Source organism: Leptodactylus fuscus, chromosome 11 (assembly GCF_031893055.1).
Source record: "Leptodactylus fuscus isolate aLepFus1 chromosome 11, aLepFus1.hap2, whole genome shotgun sequence".
Classification (NCBI taxonomy): Eukaryota; Metazoa; Chordata; class Amphibia; order Anura; family Leptodactylidae; genus Leptodactylus; species Leptodactylus fuscus.
The window spans coordinates 85034458-85052111 of record NC_134275.1 but is presented as its reverse complement, the minus strand read 5'-3'; the positions used below and the strand labels follow the sequence as shown (position 1 = coordinate 85052111).

Here is a 17654-nt window from a genome sequence, read left to right as displayed (position 1 = left end):
CTCATGATGACGGTGGGACTCTTGGCCGTGGTCGTGTATCTCTATACTGTGGTCGCCTTCAACTTCTTCCGGAAATTCTACAACAAGAGTGAGGATGAAGATGAACCGGATATGAAGTGTGATGATATGATGACTGTGAGTATCCTATCGAATATCTGGGGTATTCAGTGAACCCCATAATTATAGGTCATATGGACAGAAGGGGGTTCCCTACTCATGATCCGACATTATTAGCAAGAATACCAAGTCACTGTGTAAGAGCAGCTCCCCTTCTAGTGCACTAGACCTGTCCAGGTTCTCGTTGGGCTGAAGTATGGGGATCCCCATTTCTCTGGAGGTGGCCATACAATGCTCTCGTGATAGTGGGCTACCTGGTGGGGTTGAGCCGATTATGAGATTTTTGATCGATTTCAAAATCCGATTTCTGATCATTTTCCAACCGATCGCGAAATTTGCTCGATCACCGATCGGATCTGATCTTTTCTGATCCCGATCGCTCAACCCTAATTGTATATTATATCTACAGTAGGGTTGAGCCGATCTTGAAATTTCAAAATCTGATTTTCGATCATTTTTCAGCTGTGAAATTTGCTCGATTGCCAATTGGGATCTGACCTTTCCTGATCCCGATCGCTCAACCCTACTGCCTAGCCATCGAACCCTCAGCCATCATACATTGATGAGTTCTCCTTTGGAGACATTAGAAGATAAATGTTTCTCATGGGCTTAGTCTTTATCTTGCCCTTACCCAGTCCGAACCTTACACACGTTTTAACCAAGTCGTGTACTTCTTGCCTGTCCTAACACACAATTCTTTGGGCTCCCCTCCATGCAGTGTTACCTCTTCCATATGTATGTTGGGGTACGAGCCGGTGGAGGAATCGGTGATGAGATTGAAGACCCTGCAGGAGACGAGTATGAACTTTATCGTGTCGTCTTTGACATCACATTCTTCTTCTTTGTCATTGTCATCCTTCTGGCCATCATTCAGGGTAGGTTACTCTTCCAAAACCTCAGCCTTGTCTTTTTTTTCACTACTTGCATAAGAATCTCAATGTCCATTGCACATGTTCTCCGCCAACAGGTCTGATCATTGACGCATTTGGAGAGCTGAGAGACCAACAGGAACAAGTGAAGGAGGATATGGAGGTAACACAATTCCCTCAATATGTTACACCCCATCAGTCAACCGGATGACCACATGCTTCAGTCGTAGCTCCACCAATAGTCCGTCTTTTTCCTTTACCTTGTCTCCTTTTCTTCATTGTAACACGTTTCTACATTCTCCATAGCTAATCTTAAGGAGTTTGTACAAGAATAGAAAGAAATGGCGGCCTTTTAGTAGAAATACCAACAGGCCCATCAATCGGTTGTATCTGGTTCAGTTCCGTTAACAGTAAAGGGGTTGAACTGCAATACCGTAGACAACCTCTGGACAGGTGTGGTGCTGTTTGTAGAACAAATCAGCCACTTTGACATCCTCTTCATTTTCTGAGGCCCCTCTTATTCCCAGACATCTTCCAGACCTTCGCCTCATCATGGGTGGAAATATTGGTTTGTAACAAGTTTTTTTTCTTTCTCTTTTTTTCTCCAGACCAAATGCTTCATCTGTGGCATTGGCAGTGATTACTTTGACACGACGCCGCACGGCTTTGAGACGCATACCCTTGAAGAACATAACTTGGCCAATTATATGTTAGTCGGGGGGTTGCTTAGAGAATAATGAAGTTATGGTCTTATTTCTGATACAAGATGTTATGCGTTTTGACATATTTTGTATCCTGTGTCTTAGGTTCTTCTTGATGTATCTCATTAACAAGGATGAGACGGAACACACTGGGCAGGTGAGCTTCTCCCCACCATTACACATTGTATTGGGATTGGTACACTCGCTGGAGAGCTTCGTCTCTTCAGTCAGCTGGAGGACAGATCTGATATCGATGGTCTATCCAACCCTAGTCTCATTGAATGCATAACATGTAGGTGACATTGTCCACTTAATGCCCAATATCTTTGTTTCCCATGAAGGAGTCGTACGTCTGGAAGATGTACCAGGAGAGATGTTGGGATTTCTTCCCGGCTGGAGACTGTTTCCGGAAAACCTATGAAGATCAGCTTGGATAACGTACTGGGTAACATCTTCTTGATCCAAGAACCTGAAGGAGACATTGGAGAGATAATCCACCTCCGTCTCTTCTAACACAGAAGTGATTCTGAAGAGCGTCAACTTTCTAACTGGATGCTACCATATCGTTAAGATCCAGATGTCTTTGAAGACCACTTTATCTTAAGCGTCAAGATTCCTGCAGAGCATCAAGTTTTTGCAGCTCCTGCAGAGCATTTTGTATTTATTTCGAGGACTTTGCCAGGACTTGGCACCATAAGTTTCAGGTTCTCCGAAGTGTTCCCCATGGCTCTCCAGGAACCTGTTGCCTCAACGTCTTCTCACTGCCACCAAGAATTTGCAAAGTATCGATAGGTCAATGTCTTCACTGCCAACAAAATTTACTATGGAGAAGTGCAATGATGAAGTGAGATTGTTACTTTGTGTATTGCCGTCACTTTAAGGTCACTCTTCCGATGGTGGTGAATTTTTTTTTTTGTTCTTCTGTAGGCCTGACCTTTCCAACATGTCAAGAGTATAGTGTGAGAAAATTTTTTGTGCAGAGAGGAGAGACCTCACCACCGATCTGTGAACACAATACACAACCTTAAATTCTGGTTTATTTTAGTAACCATGTGGTATTTACCATTGGAAACTTTTTGTCTGCGGTTTTTGTTTGTAGCGAGGCAGTCTATACGGAACAGCAACCTCATTGCAACCTCACGATTTGATCGCCCTTAGTTTGCTGTTCCTATTTTCCGAAATTGAAAAATTTTCTCCTTTTTTTTTCCAAATGTAGAAATTTCTAAAACAATAAAAGGAATGGATTAGGAGATGATGTAGCTTTGCTAGACTCTGGGTTGACCTTTCTTTGTGCCCTGATATCACACGGTAGCCACTGGCACTGCCCATCGACCTGGACAGCCAGATACATGCACAAAGTTTGCTGGTCGCTTCTGCAAGTTGTCGTCACTGTTGATGGGGATGTTACTTGTGTTCGCTCTATTCTAGTGCCTTATACCTCTAAGTGTAGGAGAAAAAAAAAACACATTTTGACATGTGGGGTTAGTGTTTTTTTTTGCAAGTCTGAACGTTTACCATATTGCTACATGGGAGGATTGGCTCCTTAGTACAATGGTCGCCTGAATGTAGTCCTTGGTGTTGCGCGTGTTGTGACCGTCCCATCTCTCTCATACTTTGTATCTATGGGAAGGCACAACACCCACCCCAACAATCAGCAATATACTCTCTGTAGTACGGTCGCCCCTTACAGATCTGTGGAGATGCATAGAGTTCTATAGGGGCGAGTCTGCGGGGGAGGGGTAGAGCTCACTGTGCAACATTTTTGTCTTTTTTTGTCTGTAATAAAATATTTATTGATGACGCTGGAAGATTTGTGGCCTCGTTATTGCTAATACAAAGACCCTCCTTAATACAAGTTAGTCACCTATAGAGATGTAAAGCCTTAGAGTCTGCAACTCCTATGTTAAGCTTCTCCAGATATCCCTAATGGGGCAGGGCATTGTGACATCACAGTGGGGCAATATGACATCACAGAGGAGAATTGTGAGAACATAATGTGTCTGGTCGACAGCACTATGGGGCACCATGGCATCATAGCGGGACATGGTGACATCACAAGGGGGTACTGTCATATCAGAAAGAGGAATTGTGACCTCATACTGTGGCATAATGACATCATAAAGGGCAATGTAACATCCTAATGGGGTTTTATAATGTTACAATAGGGGTTGTGACACCACAATGTGTCTCTGCAATGTATCAGTGGGGCATTGTGGCATCACACTGGGACACTGTAACATAATGCAACCGTGACATCAAAATGGTTCTCTGTGACATCACTGTTGAGCACTGTGACATCACCATTTGCATAGTGATGTCACAAGGGATATGGTGAGCAGAGGAATTACCCCCCATATACAGACACCTAGGTGTATATACTCTCACCAGATATTGGAGGAAGTTTGCCCATCTCATGGACTGCATCGCACCCTGTAAACCTTGTAAGATTCGCTTTATGAATATTCCCGAGGTTCGTCCACCAGATTCATTTCAACAAGTTCACTCCAAACCAGAACAGCTTCAAACCAATGACAAATCCAACAAACTTTTATTAAAAGTGCATGAACCTACAGAGACATTCAGACAGTATCTCCCACAATACTGCCGCAGCCAATACACAAAGCTTATACCGTAATACAGACAGCAGTCCTTTCCCAAGGAAACTCATCCTACAAAAAGACGCCTTCTCAGGGTTCCCGATTTCTTCCCAACATGGAGGTGGGTGCTTGGGGATCCAGCGGAGGAGGCTTATTATCCGGTCCATTGGAAGGCTAACATTCATGAATGTACAAGTTGGTGTTGCTGTTATCCGAGCGCTGAGCCTCAACTATGATCTTTCTTCTGTTGTAGGAGAAAAAAAAAGTCATCTTCAGCTTATACAACAATCCTTAAGGGCTCCTGCAACCTCTTGTCTATGCTGCCGCCATACTGGATACTCAATGTTATACCAGGGCTGCAAACAAAGTATGGACTTGCATCTACTCCATCAGGCATGTCAAACTCAGGGTACCCCGCGGGCCACATGAGTAACAAGAGGTTGTTGCGAGGGACGCACACAGCAGCTAATGGCTAGGGCCTAGGGGACTGATCACTAATACCATACATCGCAAAAATCCGGCATTTCTATTGCAGGCTACATAGAGTCGCATACAATAGAAAGTATAGAATCACAGGCTGGAGCCTCACAAGGCTCCTGGCTGCCATAAAAATGCACGCAGGCCCCGAATCTAGCTCCAGGTGCCTTTGATTGCTGGTAAAATGACACCATTATTGTGTTGGAGTGCTGGGGAAGGAGGGGGCTGGGGGAGGGGGCTTTCTGGATGTCTGGCCCTCCCTTTTTTTTCCCACCCACTTGCAATTCTTGCACTTGGGGGTTAATAGGAGCACTACAGACTGTAATGCTCCAATTAACCCCCAAGTGGAAGAATTACAAGGTGGGTGGGAAAAAAAACAGTCCTCAGGCCCAAGGAAGGGCCAGACAGACATCAAAAAGCCCCCCTTCCCCAGCACCCCAACCCTTCCCCGTAGGATGGGGGTTAAATACTTGAAAAATCACAATTTCTTCTGTAGAAGCTTACCTGCTTCTGCTCTTCAGCTTGCGCAGCGGTCTTGTGAGACCGCGTAGGACGCAGGCACATGTCGGGTGCAGGCCTGATTACGTGGCCACATCACCCGGCGCGTGGGGAGGAGGGGGCGGAGCGGAGGGAGGAGGGGGCGGAGCGGAACAGGCAGAGAGCAGGCAGGGAGACCTGCTCTCTGCGAAGGGTGAGGGGCGGCCGCTGGAGCAGCGCTGCGTCCAGCAGGGCCGCCCCAATCCACCGCTCACTTTCCAAGTGCTGATCATGAGTTTTGTACATCTGCGGCCTGCACAAAAGTCTCAAACTTTGTCTCTAAAGTTTAGAGACAAAGTTTGAGACTTTTGTGCGGGCCGCAGATATGCCTGTAAAGGGCCGCATGCTTGACATGCCTGTACTCCATGAACCACCACACAGGTCTCGGGCACATGGCAGATGACATGTTGGAGACAACGAGGTAAATTGGAGGACATTTCTATACTAAGGTATTGTAAATTTCTTAGCATTAGCTTCAGGTAACCTTAGAAGGTCACTGATGGTGGAACACCATAAACACCTCGACACTGAAGCCACCTGGGTGACATCACAGACCCCGAGGGACCACAGAGACCAGTTATGGGTCTCAGCGGTCACATGGGGTTGATGACATCACCCAGGGTGTTGAAAGATGACCAAAGAGGGGAGCGTCAGACACCTCAAGGAGCCCATGAGAGGTGAGAGAAGGGATGGCCCTTTATTAGGTCTCCGCACCTCCCATAGGCCTCCACTTATTATACTCTTGGATCTGAAGACACCTCAGAGTTTCAAAGTGATTTATGGACGACAAATCCCAAAAGATTCAGGTTCAGACCAAACCGAAAGCTATTAGACAGCTCGTGTCAAAACCGATTCAGTCTGAATCGAGTTGCTCATCTCCTTGTGGTCTTTCTTGTGGTTTGGGGCTACGAGGAGTTGTTTTTAGAAAGAAGAAAGAAGTCTCCATGTTCTCACCTGTCTGACGACAACAAGCGTAAACTGCGATCTAGATAGTCCACCAGTACCTGAGGAAGAGAAGGGATCTGAGAAATAGACGGGAGGTGAAGGGTCTACGGGTCTCCTAGTGTCACCGAGCTGCAGAGCGCTCACGTCTAGGGCTTGTCCTAAGAGCTGCAGTCATGGCAGTCAGCCATTGTCCCTTCTGAAAAATTTTAGTCTAGCTGTAAGATAACTGGCTGCGGCAGCAAACAGATATGAAGATCACTAAACCATATCCCTAAGCGCTGGAGTACTGGGATCGAATCCTGCCGAGGACAACATCTGCAAGGAGTTTGTATGTTCTCGCCTAGTTTGGTGGGTTTCCTCCAAGTACTCCGGTTTCTTCCCACATAGGGAATTTAGATAGTGAACCCTACACGGGACAGTGACTGACAATATCTGTCGTGCTACAGAATATGATGGTGATATACAAGTAAGAGAAAGATTTCACTTTTACTATTAATTTCTAGGTTTAAGGTTCCTTTGGTGACCCTTGTCAAGTCATCGTCTGGAATTTATGATCTAGCCAATACAATTCGGTTCAGCAAGGGAATGATACATTGTTAGAAATATTCCTTATTCCATATCTGCCCCTTTGCACATCTGAATACTTGGACTTACCTCTGCTAAACTCAATTTCCAGACCTGAAATCCTTTACTCCTTAAAACCAGGACGTAGTCATCAGAAACAGCTGGAAAGATAAGACACATTGCCAATGAGTTCTGGGTCAGAATGGGGCGGATAGGACAAAAAGTAACAAAAATGTTCACAGGATTTGTGTCATTAATAAATTGTGTCATATACTTTATTCCTAGATTTAGTCTCCTTTCTGTGAAATCCTGCTCTTCATTCCTTCCCTTGTTTTGTGTACTCGGAGTACAGGGGATGGTTCTTGTTTAATGCAGGGAAGCTGAGGCTGGGAAGGGGTCACTACAGTTATATCTCAAGCTTTATAAGACTTAGAACAGTGATCCTGGTGTCCAATGAAAGAAGAGATCCTCACCTTTCATACTACCAAATTATAGTTTTGGCTACAAAATTTCCAAATTTTCATTTTGGGTCAAACCCCTTTAAATATTAGATCACACAGTATGAAATAAGCTTCGCGAACACTGGAGTCTCACCCATGGAGTCCACCGGGAAAGAAAATGTAGGAAAATAAAATGAATGCTGAGGTTCTCCTCTGTGGTTCACCAAATTTAGTGTATCTGTAACAAAGAAGATCAGACATTGGTATTTTGCATCCTCAGAAGAATAAGGAATAGAGTAGACAAGCGGGTAGCTGGAGGGCATCCTTACTGTTTGTGAGGACCAAGACCTGGTCATAGCCGATCTGCGTCACCTGCACCGGACCCGTCCTGGAGTCTCCTTCTAATAAACAAGGAGGTCAACAATCACATTTGGTAATGTCTACGAAAGCAACAGTACGATGAAGACTACCGGTCCACAGACTGTTCGGCGAATCTCTTACCGTCTTTGTGGTCTGTAAACCAAGAGGTCAACGAATTGAGGTTGATGGTCTGGAACTGAATTTTGCAATGAGGGGACGTCCCCTTGCTAACCCCGATACACACTACTGGATACTGTTCTCCTGGCACCACCAGCATCTCAAATACCTTCAAGGGGCACGGCAGGGGGAAGTCAAAGTGCTTGGGAATGAGAAGAAGAAGAAGAAGACACAAGGTTAGTGATGAGTCTGGGACATAAGAAATGTCAAGAGACTACAAGAATATAACATGAGTGAGAAGTTGGAGAAACAAAGACCAGGAAAGTGATCACTAACAGAAGAGGTCCTTCCAAAATACAAGGCCTCCAAAGAAACATGTACTGCAAGACAACATGGAATCTTCTCTTCAGTTTTGATTGTTGTCTATGATATCTTGCAGTAAGTTGAGGACCAAGACTTATGTCACCTCTACAATGACTCTTCACTTCCTACAAGTCCTCATTGCTCTTGAATTCCCATTACATTTGTGGCCCATTGGTGGCCCATTGGTAGCCCCTTCCTTATCCTCCTGGCAAGATCCTATCAGACTTATGGTATGACATTCAGTTGCTATACAGTAATGATAGAAGGGACAAGGAACACAGCGAAGAAGATTGACGACTATTACCTTTAACAACATGAACTTTTCGAGAGGGTTATACCATTCCAACAAAAGTACGGAGGCCTCCAGGGCGGCGCAAAGGAACCAGCTGCCGGACGTGTCATTGTGAGCTGAAAGTGACAACATAATGGAAGAGGAACGAAAGAAATACAACAGGAGACCATGGCCATAGACGGCAAAGTCAAGTATCAGTATGGCAAGGTGACTTACCTACACAACAGCTCTTGCAGCCTTTAGTGTCTGGGATTTTGCTAGAAGTTGATTTCTTCCTGTAGAAAGGATATAATAAAATAAAGATTAGGAGTTTAGTTCTGGTCATCTCCATTTGTTACCCTCTTTTGTGTTCCATATGTCCCTATGGATGGGACTTTCACCACCTCCACCACCCCATACTCTTAGCATGGAGATGGCTCCGTACACTGTATAGTGGCCATTCACATGAACTGTGATAGCATAGGATGGCCTCTTTTTCCTGCTCCATGCATTCAGTGAGGGGCCCAGGTGACGGAATCTCCAATGAATGACCTGTCCTAAGGATAAACTATTCATCCTAAATTTTGGAGAACCCCTTTAAACCCTGTAACCCTCTGTTAACTCTATTGGCACACCCCAGACAGAGTCATCTAGACCAATGACCTAACCTCCAGTGGTCAAACCAGATCTCCAAGCCCACCAGCATACCCCTCACAGTGTCTAGGGAAGGCTATAGGGTCGCTGTGTATACCTGGGCAGGAGTCTGTGCGTAGGGATGTGACCCAGGCGATACTCTCTTCGAATTTGTTCGTGGAGAGTCACAAGACTGTGCGAGTAGAGCTGGGAGACTTTACCTGATAGAAGAAGACCAGACATTGAAATATCATCCGTTATGTTATACAGAACACACATGTTAGATGTCCTTTTGATCTTCCTTACCCGTTATGGACATCAGTACATTGTTGATACAATAGACCCATGTTGTCCGACCTGGAAACAACTTGGAGAAAGAAATTTTTTTGGTAACAAGTGCATAACGTATATCATATAGCGACAGAAAACGTACCATGTACAGAATTACCCAATCTGCTCTACCTAGCACCCCCTCCTCATCTCAGACCAGAAGACCTCTTACACAGGACTCCCCTATTTTGGGGTTGGTTACTCACTAGGTCCAGAGAGGCCTGAGACTCTGAGCGGTTTAATGTGAAGATCCCTTCTTCAGCTCCCAGTATCACATGGACATCTAAAATATGCAAAACATCTCATATAATAATGGAATAAGCAAATATGGACAACAAAGGGTTTGGGTAGAGGACGGATCCCACCTTTAGAGGTTGGATGGTTCCAGGTGGTTGCGGAATGGATTTTCAGGGGACATCCGTTAAAGATTTTCTTTAGCTGGAAGTCAGTCTGTACACCGGGATACATCAAAGGTTACGTATAGGACACAGGGTAAGGTAAATGCATGATATACTGTGTATATGTCCTAATAATATCAGTGTGCATGGTTGGTAGAGGCTAGATGCCGTACACTGCACACAGTAAGTAGAGGAGAATCAGCCCCATAACTGTCTCTATCACGCAGAGACAGTCCAAGGACTGTGCAGGACATATAGAGAGAGGTGCTGACCTGTTCAGATGTGATTGTACAGATTTTGGTTGTGATACTCTTTATTTATCCTCCCCTATTTACCCTCTCTCCCCTCTCCTTTCCATAGGCAGCTACTATTTGTGCACATTAGAATTCAATGGTAAAACCGACATTGTGCACAGAGGATGTGGAGACAAACAATAGTCTTACCTGTTTCACTTGTGTTCTTCCTTTCTTTGGGGGCAAAGATGGGGGAAGGTTTGTTGGAAGATCTTGCACTAAGAGGGATGGCTCTGGGATGGGAGGAAAGCAGATGGTATATGAGCTCTTAGGATAGTGCTATAGGCCCCATGCACACAGTAATATGGCTGTATATGTGGGCTCGGCTATCGTGGCTCCCTGTCTGTGCACCAGATTTATCAAATGCAACTTTCTCTCAAGTTGCAAAAAATGTTGCAACATCCCTACAGCCCATGCACACAACCAGAGAGCACAATGGTCCATTCTTCTCTATGGCCCTATACACGTACACATAACCGGGTTTTTCATGAGTCCATATGGGGGGTCCGTGAGCCTGAAAACAAAACTATCCATTGTTAAGGCATGGGCTCATTCAATGAAATGTATCACAAACAACACATGCTATTGGTGCAAATTTATCCAACATCCTGTAGCATTTGATACATTTGGTGCAAATTTCCGAAACACGGATGCCATCAAAACTAACTGTAAAAATTCTCCTCCATTCCCACCACTCACCAGAGATGGCAGCAGATAACTGGGTCTCCAACCTCTCCGGCCAAGCCTGTGCTGGACTTCGGGGTACACTTGGCCCACTATAGCATCGGACCAGCGTGGAGGGAGTGTGGAGCCGGTCCGGATCTCTCTTCGTTTCAGCAGACGAAGTGCGGAATCTGGGCTGTATAGGATGGGAGGAGTTGGTAAGTTGATGCAACATCAATGGGAATCAAATGAAGGTAGCACGTGGAAGAACTGGCCTCACCTTAGGGGGTAATGGAGGAGGAGAATCCTCAGGGGATGAGTCGCTGTTAAGGTCCATGCTGCCGGGTCTTTGGATAAACATATCAAAAAGAAAAAGTTGAAAATGGAATTAAAGGGATTTTCATATCAATCATATAGGCCACATTGGAAAAATATGATAATGTTGATTCTGACAGCTTTGGGAAGCCTCTAACAATGGGGTCCATATTACCATTTACATAGCGAAGAAGATCTCTTACACTGGGGCATGTGACTAAACTATTGCGCTCCGATAAGGGTTTCCAATTCCGTCAGACACCAATATGGTAGTCACATTGGGCTATTAGATTCTGTATGTGGCTCCACAACTTCAGATACTACTATAATTCAAGAGCACCAGGTAGGTCAAGGCATTATTAAAACTTAGCACCAGGTATAGGACATATCACTTCCAGGAGACACCAGGTTTATAACACAATATTTAAAGAGGACCTTTCACCCCCTCCACAAACTCCAACTCTTTGCATCCTTCGATAGTCACCGCTCCACTGATTCTAGCACAGTTTGAATTTTTTCTCTAGCCACCACCGTTCCCGAGCAATCAGTGCAGATACTTTCAGTACAATTATGCTCTCTGCTATCAGGTGGGCGGTCCCAGACTACATGCTTTAACCAAGCTCCGCCCACCTGATAGTAGAGAGCATAATTGTACTGAAACTAGTGGTAGATTACTCGGGAACGGTGCGGGTTAGAAAAAAAATTCCAACTGCGTCAGAATCAGTGAAGCAGGGTCCATTGGAGGATGCAAAGTGTTGTATTCGGTGGATGTAGTGAAAGGTGCTCTTTAAAGGGATTGTCTTGATGAGCCAATTCATTTAATACTGCAATAGTTTTCTAATATAAAGCAGTTCTCTAAGATGACAATTAATGACTTATCTATAGCTAAGTCCTAATTTAGAGGTCGGTGTAGATTTGGTGTCCAGGCTGTAGGTCCTTTTCAAATACATTGTTCTCTTATCTGTCACAATACTTCAATTTTTTAACTGTATAGGAAAGTGTAGTCTGCTATACCATGAAGAAGGCTGAGGCTGATAATCTAGAGGAGGTAAAGATACTCAAATGGAAACCACAGCCCCCAGTTTCATTTCATGTACATACTTACATGTCAACATCATCATAGTCATCGTCTTCATCAGAACAGAAACTGTAACACAAATTATAGCACATCAAACGCTATATATATGCAAAGTAAGCAGCAGATACATGGTGTCTCTCATTGAATGGCTCACTGTGCTTAAAGGGGTTGTCCAGGCGAAATTGGACAATCCCTTTAAATTTTATATCAGCCAAGGGCAGTGAAAATTTGTTTTAAAAAATGCATAATCACCTGCCCGCTATACTCCCCTGGGGCTTTGTGGTTCTTCTGCTTTGGCGGCTTCTCCCGCGTTTCTTCTGGATTTCCATTGAAGCTGCTGATTGGCCTATTGGCCAATCAGCGGAACTCCGAAAGAGACCCATGTGGCATAAGGACCGGAACATGCCAGGGGAACACTGGAGCATCAGGGACAGGTGAGTATCAATTTTTTAACTTCTTTTCAATTCCCCAGCTGATTTAAAAGTTAAAGGGATTATCCATTTTTTCCTGGACAAACCCTTTAAAGTGAGTCGACAGAGAACGGCCGATTTTTATGTTAAAAATATTTGTAAATATATATTTTTTTAAATTTTCCATGTCAATATAGTTTACAAATTTTTTTTTTCCACAAGACAGAGTTTACATCTCATTTTGGGATAAATTTTGGTATTTTGGTAGGAGCCCCATGGTTGCTTGTATTTCTTACTTACCTGACGTATGGCGCAGTACTGGCGGTGCTCTGAGCTTGGCTTGGCTCTAGGTCAGTCTTCAAAAAGAAAACACAAGTGTGAACAGAGAAGCAGAAGACCTTCCTATCCGGCCATGACAAGGGGTGGAGCTTACATAAATAGGTGGGCTTTGATATTTATTATTATTTAATTTTTAGTCTTCAGTATCAGTAATGATCAAGAACTGGGTGACCATATAGAGGTCATGTGGCCATATACAAGACTATATGACACCAAGAGTATTTGCACCTTGGATTATGCTCCTCATTACCTTTGGCACAATTGGTTCTTCCATTTTCAGTTTCGGAGGGCGATTTAAGTTGATCTGGGTTACTATAAGACAAAACAGGAAAGATTTTTTTACCTTATGCTCCATTTTCATCCTTATACCCAACAATGGACACCGCGACTCACACTGGATGTCCGACGATGAGCGCCCAACTTTTTTTGGAAGACGTTTTTTTGAGAGGATTCGAGAGAATGTTGAAAGGAACTGTAGGACAAAAGTTACAATAGATCATTGTATTGTGTAAGTGAGGCCCAAGAATTTGCAAGATCTGTTACGGAAAGACAAGAAAAGATTAGGAAATCAAACGTGGAAATCCTACAAGATGTTCTCCAGTTATGGCAATGGAGAACCAGAATTGGTGAACCATTGTAGTTTCTTGGCACCAGTGTTGGGACTAGAACTTGTCCACCACTACTATAATAAATACACTGGTACTTTTTGAACCTAAAACCATACTGGTTCCTTATTAGGATTTCATATACCTGCAGTTCTGACATTTTTTATAGGATAGTAGCTTTAGGTTTAGTGCTCCTCTATGGTGATGAACACTTCCATGACCAACTACAATAGCGGTGGAATTCTGGTTGGGATTTATGGAAGTGAACAGGGTTAGTTTCTGGCCACTTATCAGGGCCATAAATACTGAATAGAAGCCCCTGTAGAATGGCCATCCAAAATAGTCTTCTAGAGTCATGTCCTTCAGAAGAAAAGGCCCCAAAGCAGAAAAATTCTAGATCAGATGTGGTCTTCTCAAAACATGAACCTTGGAAAAGTTCTAAAAAATCTTCCAACCTGTTGGAGATAATGAAGTTGAGAAGGCCAAGGATGGTCCTCTGACCATATTGAGTTTAGGGGAACATTTACATTTCATCTTGCCACTATAAAGTTTAACCAAGAATTCCCTCACCTCCATGTCATCCTCTTCTTCAGCGTTGGAGGTTTCATGATGCTTTTCTGGATTTCTTAGTTTTTCTAACAGTTCCATAGTGAGAAAAGGACCAAGTCCTGTCTGGGCGACAAACTGGTGCTGGAAGAGAGTAGGGAAGACAGAAGTCATGTAAAATGTTCCAAAAAAAGAGGCAAATGGACAATAATGGCTTCTATTATTATAGTAGCCGAGATGGCCTCGATAGTCCATAATAAGAAGGTCACAAAGAGGTGAGAATGGAAACTGGCAAGTAGAGAAACAAAACTTGTAGGGAAGTAACCGCCATTGGGACAGGTAGGAAGTGCATCATGTGCACAAATGACGTATTCCACCGTATAAGTTTCTTCTTTGTAGACATCTAGTTCTGCAGAAAATACTTACTGTGAGCAACTTGGAGGCACTTGGTCTCTTCTTGGGGTTTTTGGTTAATGCCACCTTGATAAAGTTGTGAAATGCTGCAGACCTAAGAGACCAAGAAGATATTCTAGGTATGTCAGAATGCAAACAGGAGGAACAGTCTTGTACAAATCAGACTACGTTTGGCTGAACCCAACCAGGTAAATGGTGCCAGCCAATGTTCTAATGTGTGTTAGACATTTGGCCAACATGTCGGGGAAAGAATGATTGGGCATGCACAATTTCGACATCTCCCACCCATTGTTTACAAGGATGTCTGGTCTGGTGTCTGGTAACTCGCTTGGGTCATGCATGTGCTTGGAGAGGTCAGTAGGACTATCTGTTGGACTACTGTTGAAGGTGTACAGCCACCATGTGCTTGGAGAGGTCAGGAGGACTATCTGTTGGACTACTGTTGAAGGTGTACAGCCACCATGTGCTTGGAGAGGTCAGGAGGACTATCTGTTGGACTACTATTGAAGGTATACAGCCACCATGTGCTTGGAGAGGTCAGGAGGACTATCTGTTGGACTACTGTTGAAGGTGTACAGCCACCATGTGCTTGGAGAGGTCAGGAGGACTATCTGTTGGACTACTATTGAAGGTATACAGCCACCATGTGCTTGGAGAGGTCAGGAGGACTATCTGTTGGACTACTGTTGAAGGTGTACAGCCACCATGTGCTTGGAGAGGTCAGGAGGACTATCTGTTGGACTACTGTTGAAGGTGTACAGCCACCATGTGCTTGGAGAGGTCAGGAGGACTATCTGTTGGACTACTGTTGAAGGTGTACAGCCACCATATGCTTGGAGAGGTCAGGAGGACTATCTGTTGGACTACTGTTGAAGGTGTACAGCCACCATGTGCTTGGAGAGGTCGGGAGGACTATCTGTTGGACTACTGTTGAAGGTGTACAGCCACCATTTCCGCCAGGATTGTCATCCGATATCACTTACCACTTTGACTTATCCTTCAGTTTAGGAGGCTGATAACCACTTTTAGACATTAAGAAGAGGACCCTGAAGTTAAAAGAACAGATATGAGATAAATTCCAAGTAGAACTTACACATCTACTCTCTACATAGGAGGGAGCTCATGTATCACTAACCTCAAGGGGTGCACATGGAACATGGGCGGCTGCAGCTCAGTTAGTTCGATAGCCGTGATTCCTAGAGACCAGACGTCACATAATTCCGTGTATCCCCCCTTGAGTTCCACCGCTGCCACTTCGGGAGCCATCCTGCATGGACATAAAATCCTAACTTATTTATGTGTTGACACTATTTTCCAAAAACACTACTCTATGTGGATGAACCAACGTAAGGAAGGATGGACATATCTCTGAAAACAGTATACCTTACCAATAAGGAGTGCCGATGAAGGAATTCCTTCTCGCAAAAGTCGCCGTGAGCTGAGCAGAAATTCCAAAATCGGCTGTAAAATAAACAGCTTGGCCTTAGTGTTGTCGCCTTCCACCATATTCTTTAGGATCTGTTGACACTACACTTTTTCCTTTGGTTAGAGGTGTATATTAGAAGTATCCTCTAACGGAAGCCCTAAACATTCCTGTATCCATCTGTAACAGGTAAGCTGACACATAGAGGCCCGACATATGCCAATAGGACACTATTCTCACGTGATCCTTGAGAAACCTAAAAAGTTGTGGGATAAGGCGGGCCAACAATTCACTACTGTATTCCTACAAAACATAGAAGGAAAGTCCATTTCTGCTAGAAGAGTCCCCTGAAAATAAGCTGCTCGCAAGTGTCTGATTCTCCTGCAGTGCCCCCGCAGGGAAATTTAGGAATTGCATGCCACTCACTAATACCATTAGGCTATCAATATAAAATACTGACATGACAGGTCCTCCAGGTAAATTTTTTAATAAGTCCACCTATTTTTTTTGTTAGTGTGAGAAAATCTACTCCGTTACGTTGGATACTTAGTATTAGCTTTTACTTCCTCATTGACACTCACCCAGTTTGACATCTCCGCTGTCGTTGAGAAGAATATTGGCTCCCTGGAAATGAAGAAAAACCCAACAATGGGCTTCAGTTATTCCATCCATATCATACGATCATACGACAAATGTGATGAATGGTCTCCCATTGTCAGACCACGGTCATGTTACGGTTTGTAACAATGTAACAATTGCACCAAGATGGAAGCCTCCAAAGTGGTCAACATCATGAAGAATGAGCAGAGACATTGTCAAAGACAGAACAAGTTGAATTGGTGGCCAGTGCTGGGGTCTGGGATTGCTCGCTACGCCGTCCCTTGGTCACTGAAGTTGAGTATAATATACAGTATAATGGACAGTCATTAGATTAAAGTCTCCCTGCCCCCGCCCTAGTCTTGTTATATAAGACGCCTCCTTCCTGATGGACACATGTAGGGTGGACAGGTCGCTCTATCACATATAGACTGTGCTGTAGGGCCAACAAGTTGACCTTCCACCTGCATCCCTCACCCCACATATAATTACATATATATATATACACATTTTTGCTTTTTTCTTATTTAGAAATGTGCAGGTGAGTAGTCAAAACAGAAATGCATTGAAATAAGCCATAGGTACCTACCTTAATGTCCCTGTGCATCTTGCCTTGGTTATGGAGATAGGACAGGCCCTGGGCAGAGATGGTAACAAAACATTTGTAATTCTTTCCCAAAAAGTATAACAGCTCACCCCTATATTGGAAGAGGGCGTCCCCCTATAGTTTTACCATTGATTAACCCTGAGTAAAACCAACACAGTGATGTATATATTCTACTAACATGTAATAGCCCTTGTAATAAACCTCATATACTCACCTGGAGGGTCTCTCTACACACATAAGCAACTTGTAGCTCAGAAAGTGCTCCAGTAACTGAGAAGAAAGGAATAGGATTAAAGAGAGTGTCACCAAAACCAGTATATCACCCCAGCCCTGCAGATAGATAGGTTACTGTCACCAGAACCAGGATATCACCCCAGCCCTGCAGATAGATAGGTTACTGTCACCAAAACCAGTATATCACCCCAGCCCTGCAGATAGATAGGTTACTGTCACCAAAACCAGTATATCACCCCAGCCCTGCAGATAGATAGGTTACTGTCACCAAAACCAGTATATCACCCCAGCCCTGCAGATAGATAGGTTACTGTCACCAGAACCAGCATATCACCCCAGCCCTGCAGATAGATAGGTTACTGTCACCAAAACCAGTATATCACCCCAGCCCTGCAGATAGATAGGTTACTG

At 44.1% G+C, this 17654-nt stretch overlaps 2 protein-coding genes across 5 annotated transcripts in view; one reads left to right on the top strand and one right to left on the bottom strand.

Moving 5' to 3' along the window:
• RYR1 (ryanodine receptor 1) overlaps nt 1–3495 on the top strand; it is a 92751-nt gene extending 89256 nt beyond the window's left edge. For all 4 annotated transcript variants that reach the window (XM_075260851.1, XM_075260849.1, XM_075260850.1 and 1 more), the window contains 6 exons: nt 1–135; nt 836–992; nt 1085–1149; nt 1595–1695; nt 1793–1844; nt 2029–3495. In XM_075260851.1, the coding sequence (XP_075116952.1) occupies nt 1–135; nt 836–992; nt 1085–1149; nt 1595–1695; nt 1793–1844; nt 2029–2124 (606 nt within the window). In that variant the 3' untranslated portion in view covers nt 2125–3495. The remainder of the gene's footprint in view (nt 136–835; nt 993–1084; nt 1150–1594; nt 1696–1792; nt 1845–2028) is intronic.
• Nucleotides 3496–4423: 928 nt separating this feature from the next.
• Nucleotides 4424–17654, bottom strand: part of MAP4K1 (mitogen-activated protein kinase kinase kinase kinase 1) — a 50508-nt gene continuing 37277 nt past the window's right edge. Inside the window, exons 5-31 of the mRNA XM_075260299.1 lie at nt 17224–17279; nt 16992–17039; nt 16387–16429; nt 15771–15843; nt 15518–15649; nt 15366–15428; nt 14395–14476; nt 13993–14112; nt 13211–13289; nt 13068–13129; nt 12779–12834; nt 12096–12137; nt 10956–11022; nt 10712–10871; nt 10163–10245; nt 9687–9771; nt 9528–9604; nt 9298–9358; nt 9110–9212; nt 8596–8654; nt 8392–8495; nt 7749–7926; nt 7577–7645; nt 7402–7485; nt 6898–6968; nt 6253–6302; nt 4424–4528 (exon numbers count right to left, since the gene is read on the bottom strand). Of these exons, the coding sequence (XP_075116400.1) occupies nt 4459–4528; nt 6253–6302; nt 6898–6968; nt 7402–7485; nt 7577–7645; nt 7749–7926; nt 8392–8495; nt 8596–8654; nt 9110–9212; nt 9298–9358; nt 9528–9604; nt 9687–9771; nt 10163–10245; nt 10712–10871; nt 10956–11022; nt 12096–12137; nt 12779–12834; nt 13068–13129; nt 13211–13289; nt 13993–14112; nt 14395–14476; nt 15366–15428; nt 15518–15649; nt 15771–15843; nt 16387–16429; nt 16992–17039; nt 17224–17279 (2177 nt within the window). The 3' untranslated portion in view covers nt 4424–4458. The remainder of the gene's footprint in view (nt 4529–6252; nt 6303–6897; nt 6969–7401; nt 7486–7576; nt 7646–7748; nt 7927–8391; nt 8496–8595; nt 8655–9109; nt 9213–9297; nt 9359–9527; nt 9605–9686; nt 9772–10162; nt 10246–10711; nt 10872–10955; nt 11023–12095; nt 12138–12778; nt 12835–13067; nt 13130–13210; nt 13290–13992; nt 14113–14394; nt 14477–15365; nt 15429–15517; nt 15650–15770; nt 15844–16386; nt 16430–16991; nt 17040–17223; nt 17280–17654) is intronic.